This window comes from Triticum dicoccoides, chromosome 7A (assembly GCF_002162155.2).
Source record: "Triticum dicoccoides isolate Atlit2015 ecotype Zavitan chromosome 7A, WEW_v2.0, whole genome shotgun sequence".
Lineage (NCBI taxonomy): Eukaryota > Viridiplantae > Streptophyta > Magnoliopsida > Poales > Poaceae > Triticum > Triticum dicoccoides.
In genome coordinates this window covers 708,078,016-708,096,310 of record NC_041392.1, presented here as the reverse complement: position 1 = coordinate 708,096,310, position 18,295 = coordinate 708,078,016, and the positions used below count along the sequence as shown (strand labels likewise).

Sequence of the window (18,295 nt, the reverse complement as noted above, 5' to 3'; positions counted from 1 at the left end):
ACCTGTTGGACTAGCACCTCTTTTTGTGGATCCCTTCCCTTGTAAACAGTGCAAAGCGATGCATCACATTGGATCAGAGAGAAGCACAACTTATGCTATGAATCCACACCACACTACCGATGGTCATAGTAAATTAGTAATACTCTGTATCTGTGAAATTAACAAAATGTGAGGAGGTGCAGAGAACTCGAGCAAGCAATTCACGCTACCAAGTTGCTCTAAGAGCTTGTGCTACCAGATTGTTCTCTTCCCTTAGGCAGTACGATTTAGGTCTTAGCCTTGTAACCATTCCATCTCCCTTTCCTACTCAAGTAGTCAAGTACCAAACCTGTTTTGAACATCTCAGTGTAGAGCTCGTTCTTAAATTTGGCCGTTCAGAATGTGAAGTTGCTGCTTCAGACTTTCAGTATATGCCATGACATGGGTTCTTCCAGATGCGTTCTTTCAGTTTCATCCTTCATGTGCAGAAACAATCGTAAATGTGCATCCAGTATGCAAAAAGGTCTTACAAATATAGTACCAGTTACTAGAGGTTACTGCAGTTCAGTCTCAAAGATACTAGACAAGTTCTTATAATTAAATATGTTACAGAGTGCAGTCTCAGAAGTACTGGAAACAAATTCCTGGACTGAAACAAGTTACTAAACTAAAGGTCAGTCTCACACAAGTAGACCGCGCTGAACTGACAACCTTATTACCCAAGTTAAATCTCACAAAAGAAGGCTGCTCTGAACTGACAACCACTGCAAGCGAAAGAGTTGGTGTGCTAGTCACATAAAAAACCTTCTCCGCGATGCAGGAATTTCATGTATTCCTGGTCTAGAGACGCTTAATAACAACTTGCAGAGCTCTTCGCACTCGCTTTCAGTGATTGAGGCATGGAAATTTACTAGCATCATTTTTAGTATCGTTGTCCAGCTCACTGCTGGTAAAATGGGCTTTGCCGAGTGTATGCATCTTTGCCGAGAGTCAACTCACGGGATCTCGGCACAAACCACGTAGGCCGATCACATCCCTCGGCAACATGCCGAACTCGGCAGAGGCATGTCATTGCTGAGAGCCGGGTAAAGAGCACTTGGCAAACAAAATAAAGTCGGTTTATATGATCTATGCCAAGTTCTACGATGACTACACCCGGCAAAGTTTGTGCCACGTGCAGTTGATGCCTGCTCCATCACGGCAGGCAGCTTTTGTTGAGTGCCGTCGTTATGGGCATCGGGATAGTTTTCGTCGCCGTTTATTGTTTTTGGACACCAGGTGGACAGCTTTTTTTTTTTGAGCATCAGTACAGACATAAGCGCTCATATACACGCGCATACACTCATCCCTATGAACGCACACACGCACACCCTACCCCTATGAGCACTTTCGAAAGACTGAGCCGGCATATCAATTTGAGATTTTACGAAGTCACCGTAGGCGCCTCGTAATCGACGGGAACGTCTCCTCCCACTGAAAGCGTATCGCCGGAATTCCTGAAATAAATCCAGGATAAATGCGAGCACCAGGATTTGAACCCTGATGGGTTGGGGATACCACTGTCCACCTAACCATCTCAACCAGAGGTTGGTTCGCCCACGTGGACAGCTTTGCCAAGTTTTGGCAGGCGGCTTTACCACGTGGCCGCCGTCGCGTCCGCTTCCCCACCCCCGTAGGCCCCCAGGTTGGCACGGCCGTGTCCTCTGGCTGCCCCAGCCGCTCCTCTCATTCGTGCTCCTCCGCTCGGCAGCGCACTCCGGCCGAATACGTCCGGTCTGGACAACCTCCTCCACCAACGACCGGCTAAACCGTGGTGAGTTTTTCAACGTTTTTTTTCATTAGGTAAAATGTTAAATAATTATGGGTTAATTGTTTGGTAATTAGGTTGTCATAGTTAGTAGATGTTAGAGTATTGTTAGTTTGCTAGCTATTTAGCTAGGTTAATTGTGTGGATGATATGCAACATATGTGGATGACGAAATTTGATATATATGATGGCAATCAATATGAACTATGCTAAGATACGTTTGATAGGATATGTGCTTGTGCATGTGTGATTTAGAATGTGAGAGGAGAGGAGAATGGGAGATGAGAGGACAGGGGAGTAGAGAAGACGATGATGAGACAACGATATACCAATTTTAATTGATGTGAACTAGAGTTTATTGATAAAAGGAGAGAAAGAAAATGAAAGGAAATTTGAAAAAAAAACTAGTAGTATAAAATTGCTATCTTTTGATAAAATGTGGATATGCATGGAAATATTTGCAAATGCTATCTTTCATATGTGTGGTATATAGTGCTAGCTAGATGTTGCATCCGGCCTCATTTTTTTGTGATGAATAATGACCTATTTGTATAATTTAGTGTAGATGGCCGACGGAAGTGCAGGATGGAAGGACATGTTTGAGGAGTACGTGGGACGGTGGGAGGCGATGCCATCAAGTTGGCGAAGATGAAGGGGATTTCTAGTTGGTTTCCAAGTGTGAATGAAATGGTGGATGGGGCGGGAGGGAGGGTGTACACACATGGTAAGCCGAAGGAGAGGATGTGGATGATACCCCCTGAGGGGACACCTGCTACCGAAATCCTCATTCATGCGATGGACAAGGAGTTTGAGGATCTCGGACAATGAGAGTGATGGGCTAAGTTGCACTCTCGCTTTCGTGGTACGGAGGCTGGTGTGGTGGGGGAGGTGGCCTGGCCTGAGTTGGGAACTAGGCGTGCGCTGATTCTTTTGGACGATCCCATGGATATGGATGCTGATGCGGTGGAGATGGAGCAGGCCGATGAAGTGGAGATGGTGGTCGACGCGCCTTAGCTGGGCTGCAGGACCATGCTGCTAGCGGTTGACAACTATGTGCTTCAAGGCTACTGCCATTCATCACACCTCGGCGAAGTCGTCATGACACGTGAAAGCCTCTGGTGCGTTTAGCTTCGCCGAGTTCTGTCGGGCGGATCTCGGCAAAGCTATGTGCCACGTGGTAAGCACCGTCTTCGTCCTCCCGTCAAGTGTCTTTTCTTTTGTCGAATGCCCTATTTAGATCTCTGCAGGGTGTCTGCCGAGTACTTGAGTACTGGTACTCGACAACATGACCTTTGCCTGAAGGGTGTAGGCCGAGTACCCTAAGCCGAGAGCTAAACCAGGCAAACTGTCTGCTGAGTTCAAATCAGCTTTTGCCGAATTTTCAGGGCACTAGGGAAATATAAAACTGCAATTGTGGTTGAATAACCTGTTCATAAGAGTGTGTTCATGTTCAGTTCCTCTCAAGCCATCGATTTATACTGTTTCGGGCCAGGGGAGCACAAGTTCCTTAGTTTCCAGTTTGATGGCTGGTCACAAATGCAACCTGGTTGGCACATGACGTGTGCGTGAAACAAGAGGCATTCAGCTCAAATTATGCCTATAGGAGATCGTGCAGCCAACACACGCGAATCCTCATGCATTGTCCTATCACCAAACCATGAAAAAGAAGATTTTTATATTTGCTGAGAAAGATGGAAGGAGGTCTCCCATTTCTTTGCTGAAACCATGATCCCATCAGTTTCTTTTTGCATTTCCAACAGACTGGTAATCTTATAAAATAAACCTACTACAAAGTCACAAATCCAACTAGTATATTACTTCGTCAAACTAGAAAAGCAACACATGAGTATGTAACCCTAACAAACAACAAGAGTAGCGAGTTGTGCCGACGCGAAAGAATAGGATCGCACGAGGCGATCTAGGAGGCGACGAGGGTTCCCTGCGCGCCGCCAGTGACGCCGCCGGTTCCCTCTCTCTCCGTCGGCCGCTCCGGCGGCGGGAGAGAGGGGGAACCTCGGGTCTGTTCGCTAGGTGGGTGTGTCGTAGGGTTAGGGTTGAGGGAGACGCTGCCGAGGCCGTTGCGGTGGTGTCGCGTCGGAATAAGTTTCTCCGGGCTCCGTTCGCGGTCAGGCGAGGCTTTTGCTTTCGTCTAGAAGCCAGCGGGGTTGGGGATCCCCGGATCTTGTCGAGGTCGCGGGCTATGGTGGCTGGAGGTCCATCGGCACTTGCCGTTTGGGTCCTCAGATGGGCGATGGATGTAGAGAGACGAAGACCCTTCTTCTTCCTTGTTGGTATGATTTGTTGCTGTTGTTCTTCTCCTTCCTCTGCGCTGATGCTGGTGGGCGATCTTGCTTTGCCCGGGCGGATGGCCCGGCCGTGGTGCTGAACCGGTCGGACGACTCGATCCGGAAGGGACACTTTTGCGGTACTCAAAGCCATAGATGGCGACGGCTGTTGCAGGTATGTTGGATTGATGCCCATGCCCTCTCAGCGCTGGTGTCAAGAAAGGAGGAAGCAGCGTGGCGGCAATTGTACCGAGGTCGAAGATGATGACCTGCTTGCAACTGGTTGTAGATCCTTCTGCTGCAGGGGTCTTCTCTCAAGATTCAGGAATGATGACACAGGGCTCCGGGGATCGTCTTGCGTTATGGTTGTCTTAGGGTACTCTAGGTGTTCATGGCTCTTTGTGTTCGCGTTTCAGTGTGCTTGTAAGAATCAGCTACTTTGTACTGATTCGTGATATGAATGATAAAATTCTAAAAAAAACAAGAGTAGTTTCATTAACTTAAGAAACCTACTACTAAGCGGATATTCGTTTCTGAGCCCAGGCTCAGATGCTCATGAAATCTCTCACTACCAAGCTCGCTCTCATCCACAAATGAACATACATCATACTCTGGCAAGAATACGGCAAGTTGGACAGTAGCTCATTCTCAACTGCTATTGTATATATATCATACACTGACAAAAAACCACATAGATCATACCTCTGATCGCTGATATCTGCAGTTTCGTCACATTTGTTTTTTTTTTGGAAAAGGAATTTCGTCACATTGGTGAGGATTTGACGCAAAAAAAAATCACACCCCCACAGCCATACAAACAAGTTTCTTTTCCGATGACTGAATCACGCAAACAACCCAGTGTCCCTGTGATTCCCCAATTGAATCCCCCAAGGCCGTGCTTGGAATTGATGTATAACTTACACATGTAACTTACTGGCCGCTGTTCCCTCAAAAAAAAAAAAACTTACTGGCCGCTGTGTAAATTCCAGCCCGAAGTGAAATGACGGGCACATGGGTGTATTTTTTACAAGGGTATTTTTTTTTGAGCATTACAAGGGTATTTAGAAGAGAAACGGTGATCCAAACAAGGCCTAAATCGATTTAGCGGGTGCTACATAACAAATAGATTTTGGGAGGGTTTTCCAGTCCGTGTGAACAAACAGATGCCAGCAGCAGAGGTCCCCTCGGCGGCGGCCTAGGGTTTTCCAGTCCTCCGGCGATCTGCGCCGTGAGTATCGTTTCTTCCGGCGAAAGCCGATCTCTTTCCCTTCTCCCCTACGCTACACCCTTCCCTCTCGCTTGGGCTGAACCAGGGGGCGACTGGTTCGCCTACCCGGCCTTGGTGGGGAGCAGGGTGTTGCTAGGGTTACAGAAGAGTCTTCGTTGGTTGTTCTGCTAGTTCGCTGGGAGGCATGACTAGTCAGGTGGATGAAGAAGCGCCCAAGGGTCCAGGAGTTGATAGTACCACCGATCTACTAGATCGCCTAACCCTGCAGGAGGATGAACTTGATGATTTGGTTTGGGAAGATGAGATTGATACAGAGGAAGTCAGACCGAAGTGGCTTGCAATTGGACGTCTTCTGACGACCAAATCGTTTAGTCAGAGCGCTCTCATTGGTGACATGCGTGCGGCATGGAATCCAACAAATGAAGTAATTTGGAGGAGGATAAATCCTAACCTCTACTCTATCCAATTCAACTGCTTGGGTGATTGGAACAAGGCCATGCATCAGGGCCCCTGGGATTTCAAAGGTCATGCTTTAATTCTTGCTGAGTATGATGGTTTCTCCAAGCCAGAAAAGGTAAAACTTGATCGGTTGGAAACCTGGGCACAAATTCACAAACTGCCAGATGGAGTTCTGAAAAACAAAAGCTTTCTGGAAAACCTAGCGAGTTGCATTGGCGAAGTACAAGAGGTCCAGGTTACGCTCCCTAATGGTTTTGTTGGCGAGTTTATAAGAGTCAGAGTAAGGCTGGATGTAAGCAAAAAATTAACAAGAGTAGTCAGATTTACCAAGGCGGGTGTAACTGAACCTTACAATGTGAAGTTTGAGAAACTACCAACCTTTTGTTATGAGTGCGGTATGATGGGACACTGGTATGAAGAGTGTGGATCAGGAGAGCATGATACCACAAAATTTGAGTGGGGTCCGTTCATTCTTGCTTCTAGAAGAGGGGCTAGAGGAGGTAGACCTGGTGCTGCTAATCGTGGTGAGGTGCCTGAAATGTCAGGTGGTCGAGGCCGAGGCCGTGGGAGGAGGGAAAATAATTTCGGTGGCCGTGGACAAAACCCAAGGGACACAGAACATGAGAACGTGGTGAATCAACCTGAGGCCCCTGTTTTGGGCGAAGGTATACTGTCAAATTATGATCACAATAGAAGCTGGAGGTTTAATGCCCAAATGGACCAAGCAGCCATTATAGGGACGTCATCGTTGATGACTGACCAACAGCATGAAGACTCCCTTGGGTTGAGGAAGAGGGCTGCTCATGACTCGAAATCGAGGGGCTTGACGAATGATCCTCTGGATCAGAGTACGGAACTAATTCCGGTGGGTAATACAGTTGTGATTGCTCAGCATTTTGAGGGAAGTGAAGAAGAGGCCTTGGTTGACGGGGGCACGCCGCAAAAAAGTCTGAACATGAAGAAGCTAAAAGGAACAGATGGAGAGGCAGTTACAAAAAAATCTGATATTACATCGGCGACCTCCGAACAGGGGGATCGCCGGAAGCAATGAAAACCTTAGCATGGAACTGTCGTGGAATGCTTTCGTCTACGGCAGTTCGAGAGCTCTTGGAGCTCCAAGAGCGTGTGAAAGCGGATGTAATTTTTTTATTAGAATCACATTTAAATAAGGATAAGGCAGTAGGATTGAGTGTTAAGCTAGGTTTTGATTTCTTTCACTTGGTGGGCAGTGATGGCCGTTCTGGTGGACTTGTGCTCTTTTATAGTTCAGTTAATGAAGTGATCTTGAATTACTCTTCCGACAATTTTATTGACGGCATAGTGATGGATGGTGACAATCCATCATGGCGGCTAACTGGGTTCTATGGGGAACCAATTTGGGAAAGGAAGCACCTCTCGTGGACATGTTTGCGTGATCTTCATAATAACAATGCGGGGCCTTGGTTAGTGCTTGGCGATTTTAATGAAATAATCACTACAAGTGAGAAAGAAGGAGGTAATTTTCGGCCTCAACACTACATGCAGGAGTTCAGAGATTGTATTGATGATTGTGGCTTACAAGAGGTCATGGTGATAGGAGACTTGTTCACTTGGAGTCGGGGGCCTATTAGAGAGAGGCTCGATAGGGCCTTATGCAACGAGTTATGGGCAAGAAAATTTCCGTATGCAGGCTTGGTACATGAGCATCATATACATTCAGATCACAGGCCGATTCTCCTTGACACTGAATATTATAAACCAATGATGGGTCTACAGCAGAAGCGCAACCGTATGTTTGAAGCGCGCTGGATGAACGAAGAGACAGTAAACGAGATCATTAGTTCGGCGTGGGAACGGGCCAAATTGGCAGCGCTAGGTCCCCCGCTTTCTGTCCGAACTAACGCAGTTCTCACTGACTTGCTTGAATGGGATCGAGAGACACTCAAGAGCCCAAAGAAGAGAATAAACAAGCTTAAGAAGGAAATAGAGAAACTAAGGCGTGGTCCTAATACTTTTGTAGCGCGGCAAAAGATGAAAGAGCTTCAGGTTCTTGTTGAGAACTTGTTGGATCAGGAGGAGATGATATGGCTCCAGCGTGGGCGCGCTAACTGGCTACTTCATGGCGACCGGAACACAACTTTCTTTCACAGAGCAGCAGCAGCGCGGAAGAAAAGGAACTGCATTAAAAAACTACTAGACGATACAGGAGTGTGGAAAGAAAATGATGATGATATAAAGACCATTATATCCGGATACTTCACTGAGCTATTCACTTCGCAGGTTCAAAATCCGGACCATAATGTGTTGTCTTTAGTGGAACGAAGAGTAACAGATCCTATGAATGATGCTCTTATGGCACCTTACACGGCTGAGGAGGTTAGGAAGGCACTTTTCTCCATTGGTGATTTTAAAGCACCAGGGCCGGATGGTTTACATGCAGTCTTTTACAAAAGATTCTGGCCAATGCTTGGGGACGATCTAGTCATGGAGGTGTTAAATGCAGTCAACTCTCATGAGGTGCCACGTGGTTGGAATGACACTATCATTGTAATGATTCCTAAGGTAAATACACCTGAGAAAGTCTCACAGTTTAGACCTATAAGCTTATGCAATGTGGTCTACAAAACTATCTCTAAGATGATTGCTGCTAGGCTAAAAAATGTACTTCCAGAAATTATAAGTCCTACACAAAGTGCCTTTGTCCCAGGGAGGCTTATTACCGATAATGTTCTGATTGCATATGAAAGTCTCCATGCTATTAAACAGAGAAGAGCGGGCAAGGAAGGCTGGTGTGCGGTAAAACTAGATATGCACAAAGCCTATGACCATGTTGAGTGGGTGTTCTTGGAAGCAATCTTGCTGAAACTGGGTTTCAAACCTGATTGGGTCAGAATGATAATGGCATGTGTGTCTTCGGTGGAGTACAAAGTGAGATATAATTCAGTTGAATCGGAAACGATCAAACCTTCTCGTGGACTTCGACAGGGAGATCCCTTGTCACCATATTTATTCCTGCTATGTACAGAGGGACTTACAGCCTTGTTAAATCATGTAGAGCAGTCAGGAGAGTTAGTGGGAGTTAAGGTTTGTCGTGATGCACCGTCGGTCACCAACCTCTTATTTGCTGATGATTCATTAATTCTCATGAAAGCTAATGTACAAAATGCCACTTGTTTGAAATCACTACTAGACTTATACTGTGGTGCCTCAGGTCAGCTAGTAAGTGTGGATAAATCGAGCATTTTCTTCAGTCCTAGCACAAATGTTAACATGAAGGCTCAGGTTTGTGGCACACTTAATATAATGACAGAGGCCATCAATGATAAGTATTTGGGTTTGCCTGCTACCCTGGGTTTGGATAAAAGCGTCAGCTTCCAATATTTGATTGATCGTTTAATCTTGAGACTTACTGGATGGAAAGAAAAGTGCCTGTCTTCTGGAGGTAAGGAAGTGCTTATTAAGTCTGTTGCACAAGCCATACCATCTTATGCGATGTCGGTCTTCAAAATTCCTAAAAAAATTTGCAAAGGAATCACATATGTGATATCATGTTTTTGGTGGGGTGATGATGCGTCACACAAGAGAATGCACTGGTTTGCTTGGTGGAAGATGTGCATACCGAAGAGCAGAGGAGGTATGGGTTTTCGAGACATTCACTGCTTCAATCTGGCTCTATTGGCAAAACAAGCATGGAGGCTTATTGATGATCCTGAGTCACTATGTGCAAAGATTCTCAAAGCAAAGTATTACCCAAATGACGATCTTATGAATGTGGGGTTGAGGAAGAAGGCCTCCTACACATGGCAAAGTATAATGGCAGGAGTGGACACCTTGAAGCACGGCATAATCTGGAGAGTGGGCGATGGACAAAAAATTAAAATTTGGGAAGATTGCTGGATCCCACAATCACCATCTAAAAAAGTTATCTCCACTAGAGGTAACCACTTGTTATCCCGTGTATCTGAGCTAATTGATCCTGCATCGGGGGAGTGGGATAGGCAGCTTGTGTACCAAACTTTTTGTCATGTTGATGCCCAGAGAATACTTGCTATCCCACTGCCTATATATGAAATGTCAGACTTCTTGGCATGGAGCTTGACAAAGACAGGGGGTTTCTCGGTAAGATCTGCATATCATGCTGTTTGGGAGGCCCAGTTTGGTCACCATCTGCAGGCTGGCTGTAGCTCATCAGCGCCTAAACCCACTTGGAAATCTCTTTGGGGGCTGAATTATCCTGCAAAAATTAAAAAAATTGTTTGGAGAGTGATCCACAACGCTATTCCATGTCGGGCGTTATTGGCGGATAGACATATCAAGATAAAAGCCCATTGTCCTTCTTGCAACCTAGGCCCTGAGACCATTCGACACTTGTTGTTTGAGTGCCCAGTCGCCACCGAGGTTTGGAAGCTGCTTGGATTGCATGAGGTAACCACTAAAGCCCTGGTTTTGGACAGATCTGGGGAAGTAACTTTAGAATTCCTTCTCAATCTTCCGGATAATCATATCCATGTGTTGGGACTCCCCAAATTCAGAGAAACAATTGCCACTTGCTGCTGGTTTTTGTGGTGGGAAAGAAGAAAGCTAACACACGGAGGAGTAAAGCTTAATGCTTCACAGATCAGTGTAGCGGTGAGATCACTTGCTGCTAACTATATTAATGCTTATTCTCCAAAACCAAAGATCCGACAGGGTGGCTGGATGAGGCCGAGGAATGGGTACGTCAAGCTGAATGTGGATGCGGGGTTCGACCATGATTCGCTGGAGGGATCTGTGGGGGCTATCATTAGAGACCACAATGGTAATTTCGTGGCAGCGGCCAATGAAAAACTGAACATATGCTATGATGCAATTACCGCAGAAGCAATTGCATTAAGGTTTGGTTTGAATCTAGCCCGTGCCACTGGATGCAACAAGATCGAGTTAAATTCGGATAGTCTTGAGGTCATCAACGCGCTTAAAGAAGGGAGTTCTTCTTCGGTTGCCAGTGCCATCTTTGATGACTGTTTTTTTATGTCCTTAGATTTTACTCATATCATCTTTGAACACTGCTGTAGAGATAACAATAAAGTAGCTCATGAGTTAGCTAGAGTAGTTAAATTCAATCCTCCTGGTGTTTGGCTGGATACAGCCCCGGGGGCGGTTATCCCCCTGATTGTTTCTGATGCTACTATTGTAGCTAATTAATAAAGGAGGTGTTGAATGTAAAAAAAATAGATTTTGGGAGGGGGAGGGGGTGAAATTGACGATGAGAGTATGACGTATGCGGAGGAGTGGGGGAGAAAACATCGTGTGTTTTTTTAGCAAAATGGGAGAGATAACTTCTGCTGCGAAAGAGTCACTTGGTGGGCTCAGGTCTCCAACCACGGCCCACTCGAGATGTCAAAACCCTGGCGGAACGGTGCTTGTCGCGTCGTCGTCCTCGCGTAGTCATGCGGCGAGATTAGTCGCCGTCGCGATCTCGCTGATCCACCATCTCCTGTGCCTGGCGGGATGCGTCGGCGGCCAGGCGGGAGGGGTGCGCGCCGTGTCCGCGGTGCGGACCGCCTAGGCGCGCTCCCGGACGCGGTCCTGCAGCACGTGCTGTCCTTCCTGCCGTCGCGCGACGCCGTGCGCACCAGCGTGCTCGCCCGCCGCTGGCGCCACCAGTGGAAGTCCGTGCCGGCCCTGCGGATCACCGGCGTCGACGCCTTCGAGAGCGCCCGCCACCTCAACGGCTTCGTCAACCACCTCATCGTCCTCCGCGACCGGACGACTCTCCACGCCTGCGAGATCGTGGCCTACCTAAAGTACGAGGACTACGGCGAGGGGTCCCGAGACGACGACGACGAGGAGCGGGAGCGGTACACCGACCTCTGGGTCCGGTACGCCTTGTCGTGCCACGCTCGGCTGCTCCGGCTTAGCGACCATGACACCGATAACCACGAAGCCAAACACGAGGTTCTGCGGAGTGTTATACTTGCCACTCCCATCTCCTCCCCTCATCTGACGACGTTGGATTTCGATGGTGTCCATTTCTCGGACGAATGCTCTCTTGATTTCTCCGGCTGCCCAAACCTGGAGACCTTAAAGATGAGCCGTTGCTCCTTCCTAAGCGTACTCAGCTACGATATATCGTCGCCGTCTGTGCGATGCCTGAGCATCACGGACTGTGATTTTCGTCGCATTGACGAGAAGAAACAGGCCATCATCTCTGTGCCAAGCCTCGTCTACCTGGAGCTGGCCGCGGAACGTGGCATGGTTCCCGCGTTTGAGAGCACGCCGTCCTTGCTATCCGCATCTATCAAGCTTGAAGACAGTGCTCACTCTTGGATTAGGGACGAAAAGGATGCTTCCTTGCTCCTTGAACGCTTCTCAGATGTTACCACTAGTCTAGACCTCATAGCTGACCGTCAACAGGTATGTTTGTCTTAATTGTATTCACCGTCTGTAAAGAAATACAAGAGTGTTTAGATCACTAAAATAGTGATCTAAACAATCTTATATATATTTTATAGAGGGAGTACTAGCTATTCTCATTTGACATCTGTTATATATGGAATCTACGTAACATGTTGCACTTGCCACAGCTTGCTCTCAGGAAAGATTTAAAACTGTGCGCTACATTTACCAAGCTCAGAATCTTGTCACTCAATGATTGGTGTGTGGAGCCTGATTTTGGCCCACTGCTGTACATTCTCCGGCGGTCACCAAGTCTGGAGAAGCTCCGCCTCCGGCTATCTAAGGTATATGTGTTTTCTAAGTTTTATACATTTTGTCCGACCTGTTGAACCTGCACAGTTGCATTGTCGATGTATTTTGGTAAAATGTACAGCCATATCTAGCTGCTGAGGAAACCGACGGAAGCTACGATTTGACAGAACCATTTTTGGTGTCAAAGCATCTCAAGGTCGTCGAGATCAAATGTCGGGCAAAAGATGAGAGAGCTCACAGAATTTCGAAGGCCCTTTGTTCCTATGGAGTATCTGCTGATAAAATCAACATCAAGGAAAGAATACGGTCCTCCAATGGTAAAGTCAAAATTTCAATCTTCCTAGAATTTTGATGCTTTTTGCATTCCCATTTCATGTTGTATGTGTTAATTAATTTCATAACCGGTATTTTAATATAGTTGAAAAGTAAATGTTTAAATGATAAGCATCAAGGGGAAATTGTTCTTCAGTCAATTATAGTCTTGTGATTTTTAAATTTTCTGTCTTTCCACGGCAAGGCAAAGTTTCAGTCTTCCAAGATTTTGAAGTTTTTTGGATTCCCATTCCATGTATGTGTGTTAAATTTTGCCAACGGTATTTTTTAACTTAAGTTAGTTGGAACAGCAAATGTGTAAATGATGAGCATCAAAGGGGAATGTGTTCTTCTCAAATCAAATTATTAGTCTTGGTGATTTAAAATTTTTTGGTGTTCCCAATTTTCCAGTCTTCCTACATTTTGAAGTTTTTTGCATTCTCATACCATGTATTTGGATTAGTTGGAACAATAAATGTGCAAATGATAAGCATCAAGGGAAATTTATTCTTAATATAAATAATTTATCTTGGTGATTTTTACATTTTTGCAACCCCGTGTATATTTGTGAAATTTAGCAATGTATATTTCTCAAGTTAATTGAACAACCAAATACGTAAAACATAAGCCAAGCTTCTATCAGCTTCATGTTGCTAACAAAAACACGGTTCTTCTGGCTCCGCCACATTTAACTCAAGGATATGCCAGTCCAACTAATTGCACATTCTTTTTGTACTTGTACAGGAATATATTATGAGTCTGACACGTCAATCCATTCGTATTCAGATCCGGAGAAATATCAGTTAGATTAACATTTGAGGCATTGTTCCCTCGCAAAAAAAAAATTGAGACATTGTTATGAATTTACTTGCTTCACCAGAGGACCTTTTGCGTAAGTTTTAGTTGTCGAGTCGAGGCCTTTGTAGTTAATTTCACAAAGCTGAAGTATGGATACAATTTGGATTTGGTTCGGGCATTGAACATAAGCTATCTTATCTGCTTTGTACTCTTTTTTTGTGTCATATTCCATTTAGATTTTCTGGAACATGTTACGCTGTTTTGCATTACATATCATGTCTTTTCTAATTTACTTACCCCGTGATGTTTGGCTTGTACCGAAGTGGTGCACCTGCTCTCCACATGGAGGTTCATGTCAGGTAGTACTGCACTTGAGGCAACATCTGACGCCAAATGTTCTCTTTTCTCGTTGCATTATATTGATAGATGAGCCCCCGGGGTGCATTCTATATTGCAAGCAATTGATGCTTCCAAGTGCAAGGCTGATATTGCTGGGGAAATGGTTAACATGATAACGATCCATAGTTTTGCACTTAGCGTTGTGTATCCCATCGGTATTTGGTATGTCCCGGGCCTGTTATCTAGTGCCTTAAAGTGTAGTACACGCAGGCATTGGTTATATTCGTCGGACTAGTAGTTGAACTGAAAGTTGGCTAGGGGGGATCCAAGTAGGAGTTGGCGCAGGGAATGCTAGATATGACCGCAATAAGTTTTTTTTCTTTTTCGAAACGGAGGCATAAGATTTGCCTCATCTATTAAATAAGGAGAGAATAGAGTTTAGAGAATTACAACACACCCACACTTTCGGCATGACAATTACTCGCCCAGAAAAAAATTCCCTAATTTCTTTGCGCCCGCGGCCATCCAAAGCTTGGCCTCGTCGACGATGGCGGTGAGTAGGACGGTCGGTGGTGCACTTTTGTGGCGGAACACACGTGCATTTCTTTCATTCCAGATGGTCCAAGAGACGAGCATGGTGAGGGAGGCCATAGCTTGCCGGTTAGGGTTGCGGTTGTCGGTTCTCTTGCCCCACCACTGGTAGACGGAGTCGTCCATGAGCCAATCGAAAGTATCCATGTGCGCAAGACCTAGTTTCTCAATAAGAGACTTCCATAGCCGAATCGTGTAGCGGCACTTGAAGAAAAGGTGGGCTCCTGATTCTTGCTCCCTATTGCAGAGCTTGCAAAGGCCACAATTTGGCCAACCTCGACGCTCCAAGCGATCGGGACCGCAATAAGTTTTGATGTCTACATCATTGAAATCAAGTGCAAAATACTCTGCTTACATTCGTGCAAGTCACCACAGGCGCTCCGCTGTCAACATGATCGTCCCATCCCAGTGAAAGAATAGGCACACATCGGTGTACCAGCAAAGTATCAAAGCTGATGTTTGATCACTCGTTATAGAGAGTAAAAGCACCACCACTGAGTTCACTTTGTGAAAAAATCAACTCTTACTGAGTCCACACACCACTTAGTTCACTTTGTCAAAAAATTAACTCTTAATTGGTCCTTCCATCTAACCACTAACCACCCACCCGAAAGCACCGCCATTGTCTGCCTCTGCGACAACTCATGCAACCAATTCACGGCACCAAATTGTGAGAACTAGTCTCTTCTCAAATCTGATTCTTACGAACCTCAATATTGTAGAGCTCTCTAAATTCCGCCATCCGAAGTTTGCATCAGACCAGGTCGTTACTTGTATAGTACTAGTATGTGACTGCTGTTTCAGTATATGCCAAGTATACTTTGTAGAGTATAGCAATTTCTACATGCTCTGTTATGTATTCATGGAAACAGCCACAAATGTGCATCCAGTATGGAAACAAGCTTCTAGAATTGAACAAGTTACTACTTCACCTGAGCCTCACAAATACTAAAAACAAGTCTCAAAGTTAACAAGTTACAAGAGGTTATACAGCATTCAGTCTCACAGATACTGGAAACAAGTTCTAGAATTAAACATGCTACCAGAGATCAGTCTCAGAAATGCTGGAAACAAGTTGCTGGACTTGAACAAGTTACCGAAGTTCAGTCTCACAAAAGTACGCCATACTGAACTGACAACCATAGTAAATCGGCAAAGTTGGTGTCCTAGTCAAATGATAAACTTCCTCCGCCATGCGAAAATTTCATACATATTGCTGGCCTAGAGAAGCTTAGTAACAACTGGCGGAACTCTTCGTCGTTGCTTTCAGAGACCGAGTCATGGAAACTTACTATCACCCTTTCTAGCATTGTCGCCCACTTGAATAACCTTTTCACAAGAGCGAGTTCATGTTCAGTTCCTCTCAGGCCATTGATTGCTACTTCTTTGAGGCAAGGTAGCACGAGGTCCTCTGTTTCCCAATTTGATGGTTCAGCACAAATGCAACCTGGTTGGCACACCTGAATCAAGAGGAATAACAGCTTAAGATTAACTGATATGGTTTGAGATAAGAGACATGAAACTAGAAATTATTAGACTGCATGGATACTCTTAGATATGTCAAGAAGAAAATTTACAAAAGAATAAAAGCATACAAATTAATCTAGAACCAGAATATTGCTGAAAGTATAATTGTTGTATGCATATGGAAAACCGTAAAGCCAACAGATTATAAACCTTATACGAATGCTGATGTATCATGCTATCATCAACCCATATAAAAATAAAAGAAGATTTCATATTTGCTATAGAAGATCAAATGAGGGTCCCAATTTTTTGCTGGAAATATGACCCCATCAATTTGTTGTGCCATTTCCAACAGACTTGTAATCTTTTGAAATAAAACCTACTGCAAAGTCACGAATCCAAGTAGTATATTACTTTTGTCAAGTTTGATAAGCAATACTTCAGTATCTAACCCTAACCAACAACAAGAGTAGGGCAACTCGCTGCTAAGCAATGGGATTTCCCACAAACTTCCTTGCTGCCTATTTTCTTGTAAACTAAGTATAGTGTTACCTTAGAGTCCCTCCGAGTAACAAGTTGAAGCGTGAGCTGTCTTATACCGCTAGACATCTTGAGAACATGGAATGAGCTGGCTCCAAAGGAATGTCCACATGCCAATACAAACAGCCCCAAGACGGTAATGTTAGGCAACTTTGTCATCTCTTCCATCAAGAATCGTGCGTTGCCATGGACCTACAGGTTCATAGGAAGTCATACAATAGGTCAATAGTTGGACAAGGACACAAACATGTCATTTTTCTACAAAGTGACTAACACACATTAATTAAACAAGTCCACTTTTGTGTGCATTGTTGTGAATTTTCAATTTTGTATGGCTTCGCAAGTATTCCAAATGATATATTCCTCAAGTTTAACTCTCAAAATTTGGTTATAATGGATTGACTCACATACCGGCAGATAGAAAAGGATGAGAATAAGTTTGCTGATATGGTGAAAATGCTGTGAAAGCATCAAGCTGTGATGATTGCGTGCAGAAACTGTATCTCCTCCATATACACAAAGAGGATTGGTGGTCAGTTGTTGGAGATTTGGCATCTCGCCAAACAAAACAGAGCGAGGATCATAAGCACCCCTCCAATCAAGTGTCACCAGCTGAGGAGCTGAGATGTTGGCAACTGGTTGACTTTGATTCAGAGGATCGGTGAAGCAAAGGAATACTTTTAATTTTTGCAGAGACAGGGCAACGATACTGAGCTGCTGCAAGGTATGCAAATTCCTCAGTTCCAGTTGTAGGAGAGATTCTGACTGGATTGTGAAGTTGTCCAGACCCCTGACACTGCAAACGGAAAGGCGACGCAGAGATGGACACCGTGATGAAGAGACAACATCGCTGAGGCTACACGGACCGTGCAAATGTATGCGAACCAGCTCCAGATCTGTGAGCCGGGTAAATACGCCGGAAGGCGGCAGGGTGAGGCCAATAGAATGTAGATCGAGCACGACCTTGGTTGCTTTCTCGAAGCAAGGCAACTTCAAGGTACCTCTTTCCCCGGCGGTGGCCTCATTCATGGCCCCCGTGTTCTTGAAATGCAGGACACCAGAGAGGCGGCGCGCGGCGATGGGGAGCCATGCCGCAGCGATTTCGGGGGTGACCTCGATGCCGGCAACGAAGAGGTGGCGGAGGGCCGGCGCATCATGGGCGGTGAGGGCGGCGCGGATGCGGTCGGGGTCAGTGCCGACGGGGAAATGGAGCTCCGGGAGGAGAGCCCAGACGCGGCGCCAGCGGCGGGCGAGGACGCTGGTCCGAGCGGCGACGGGGGCGTCGCGGAGCTTGAGGAGGATGTGGATGAGGACGTCGTCCGGCAGCGCGCTGAGGCGGTCTTCGCCACCTCCAACGCCGACGCCGGCGGCGACGGAGAGCTTTCGCCGCCGATGCCCCCGCGTGCGCTCCATGGAAGCAGGAACCAAGAGCGATGTGATGCGCCTTAGGTCACACCATTGCCGGCCGCCGGCCGCCGGCCGCCGATGGATGGGCGTAGGAATGGATCGGGGGATTTGGGGTCTAGGGTTCTCCAGAGATTGGGGATTTCTCGGTGGATTGAGGCTCAACTCGATGGGTCTTTCCTACTTATTTTATTCAGATTTGCTTACCTTTTTTTTTTGAGACGGGATTTGCTTAGCTATGTCACATCTAGCTAGAAGATCGTGTAAAATGCCTCTGCCCCAAAAATTCCGACCGGCAGGATTAACGTTTTTGACGGACCAAACAGATCCCGCACATTAGCCCGTACATGAAAAAAAAAGAAATCGTTTTTTTAAAGAATTTTATCATTCATATCACGAATTAGTACAAAGTAGTTG

The 18,295-nt window shown here is 45.9% G+C and overlaps 2 protein-coding genes across 3 annotated transcripts; one reads left to right on the top strand and one right to left on the bottom strand.

The window, feature by feature from the left end:
- The first annotated feature begins 11,227 nt into the window (after positions 1–11,227).
- On the top strand, positions 11,228–13,706 carry LOC119333973 (putative F-box/FBD/LRR-repeat protein At4g13965). Its single transcript, XM_037606667.1, has 4 exons — positions 11,228–12,133; positions 12,304–12,459; positions 12,549–12,744; positions 13,484–13,706. Exons 1-4 carry the CDS (start codon positions 11,228–11,230, stop codon positions 13,549–13,551), a joined length of 1,326 nt encoding a protein of 441 aa, XP_037462564.1. The 3' UTR covers positions 13,552–13,706.
- Positions 13,707–15,370: 1,664 nt separating this feature from the next.
- Positions 15,371–18,063, bottom strand: LOC119330731 (putative FBD-associated F-box protein At1g55030). 2 transcript variants are annotated; one of them, XM_037603854.1, is made up of 3 exons: positions 17,438–18,063; positions 16,487–16,666; positions 15,371–15,927 (listed from the first exon to the last, which is right to left on the bottom strand). In XM_037603854.1, the coding sequence occupies exons 1-3, from the start codon at positions 17,885–17,887 to the stop codon at positions 15,634–15,636; spliced, it is 924 nt and encodes a 307-aa protein (XP_037459751.1). In that variant the 5' UTR covers positions 17,888–18,063; the 3' UTR covers positions 15,371–15,633. The 2 variants fall into 2 exon arrangements, with proteins under 2 accessions (XP_037459751.1, XP_037459750.1); XM_037603853.1 differs by having other exon boundaries at positions 16,886–18,056.
- Between the last annotated feature and the right edge of the window lie 232 nt (positions 18,064–18,295).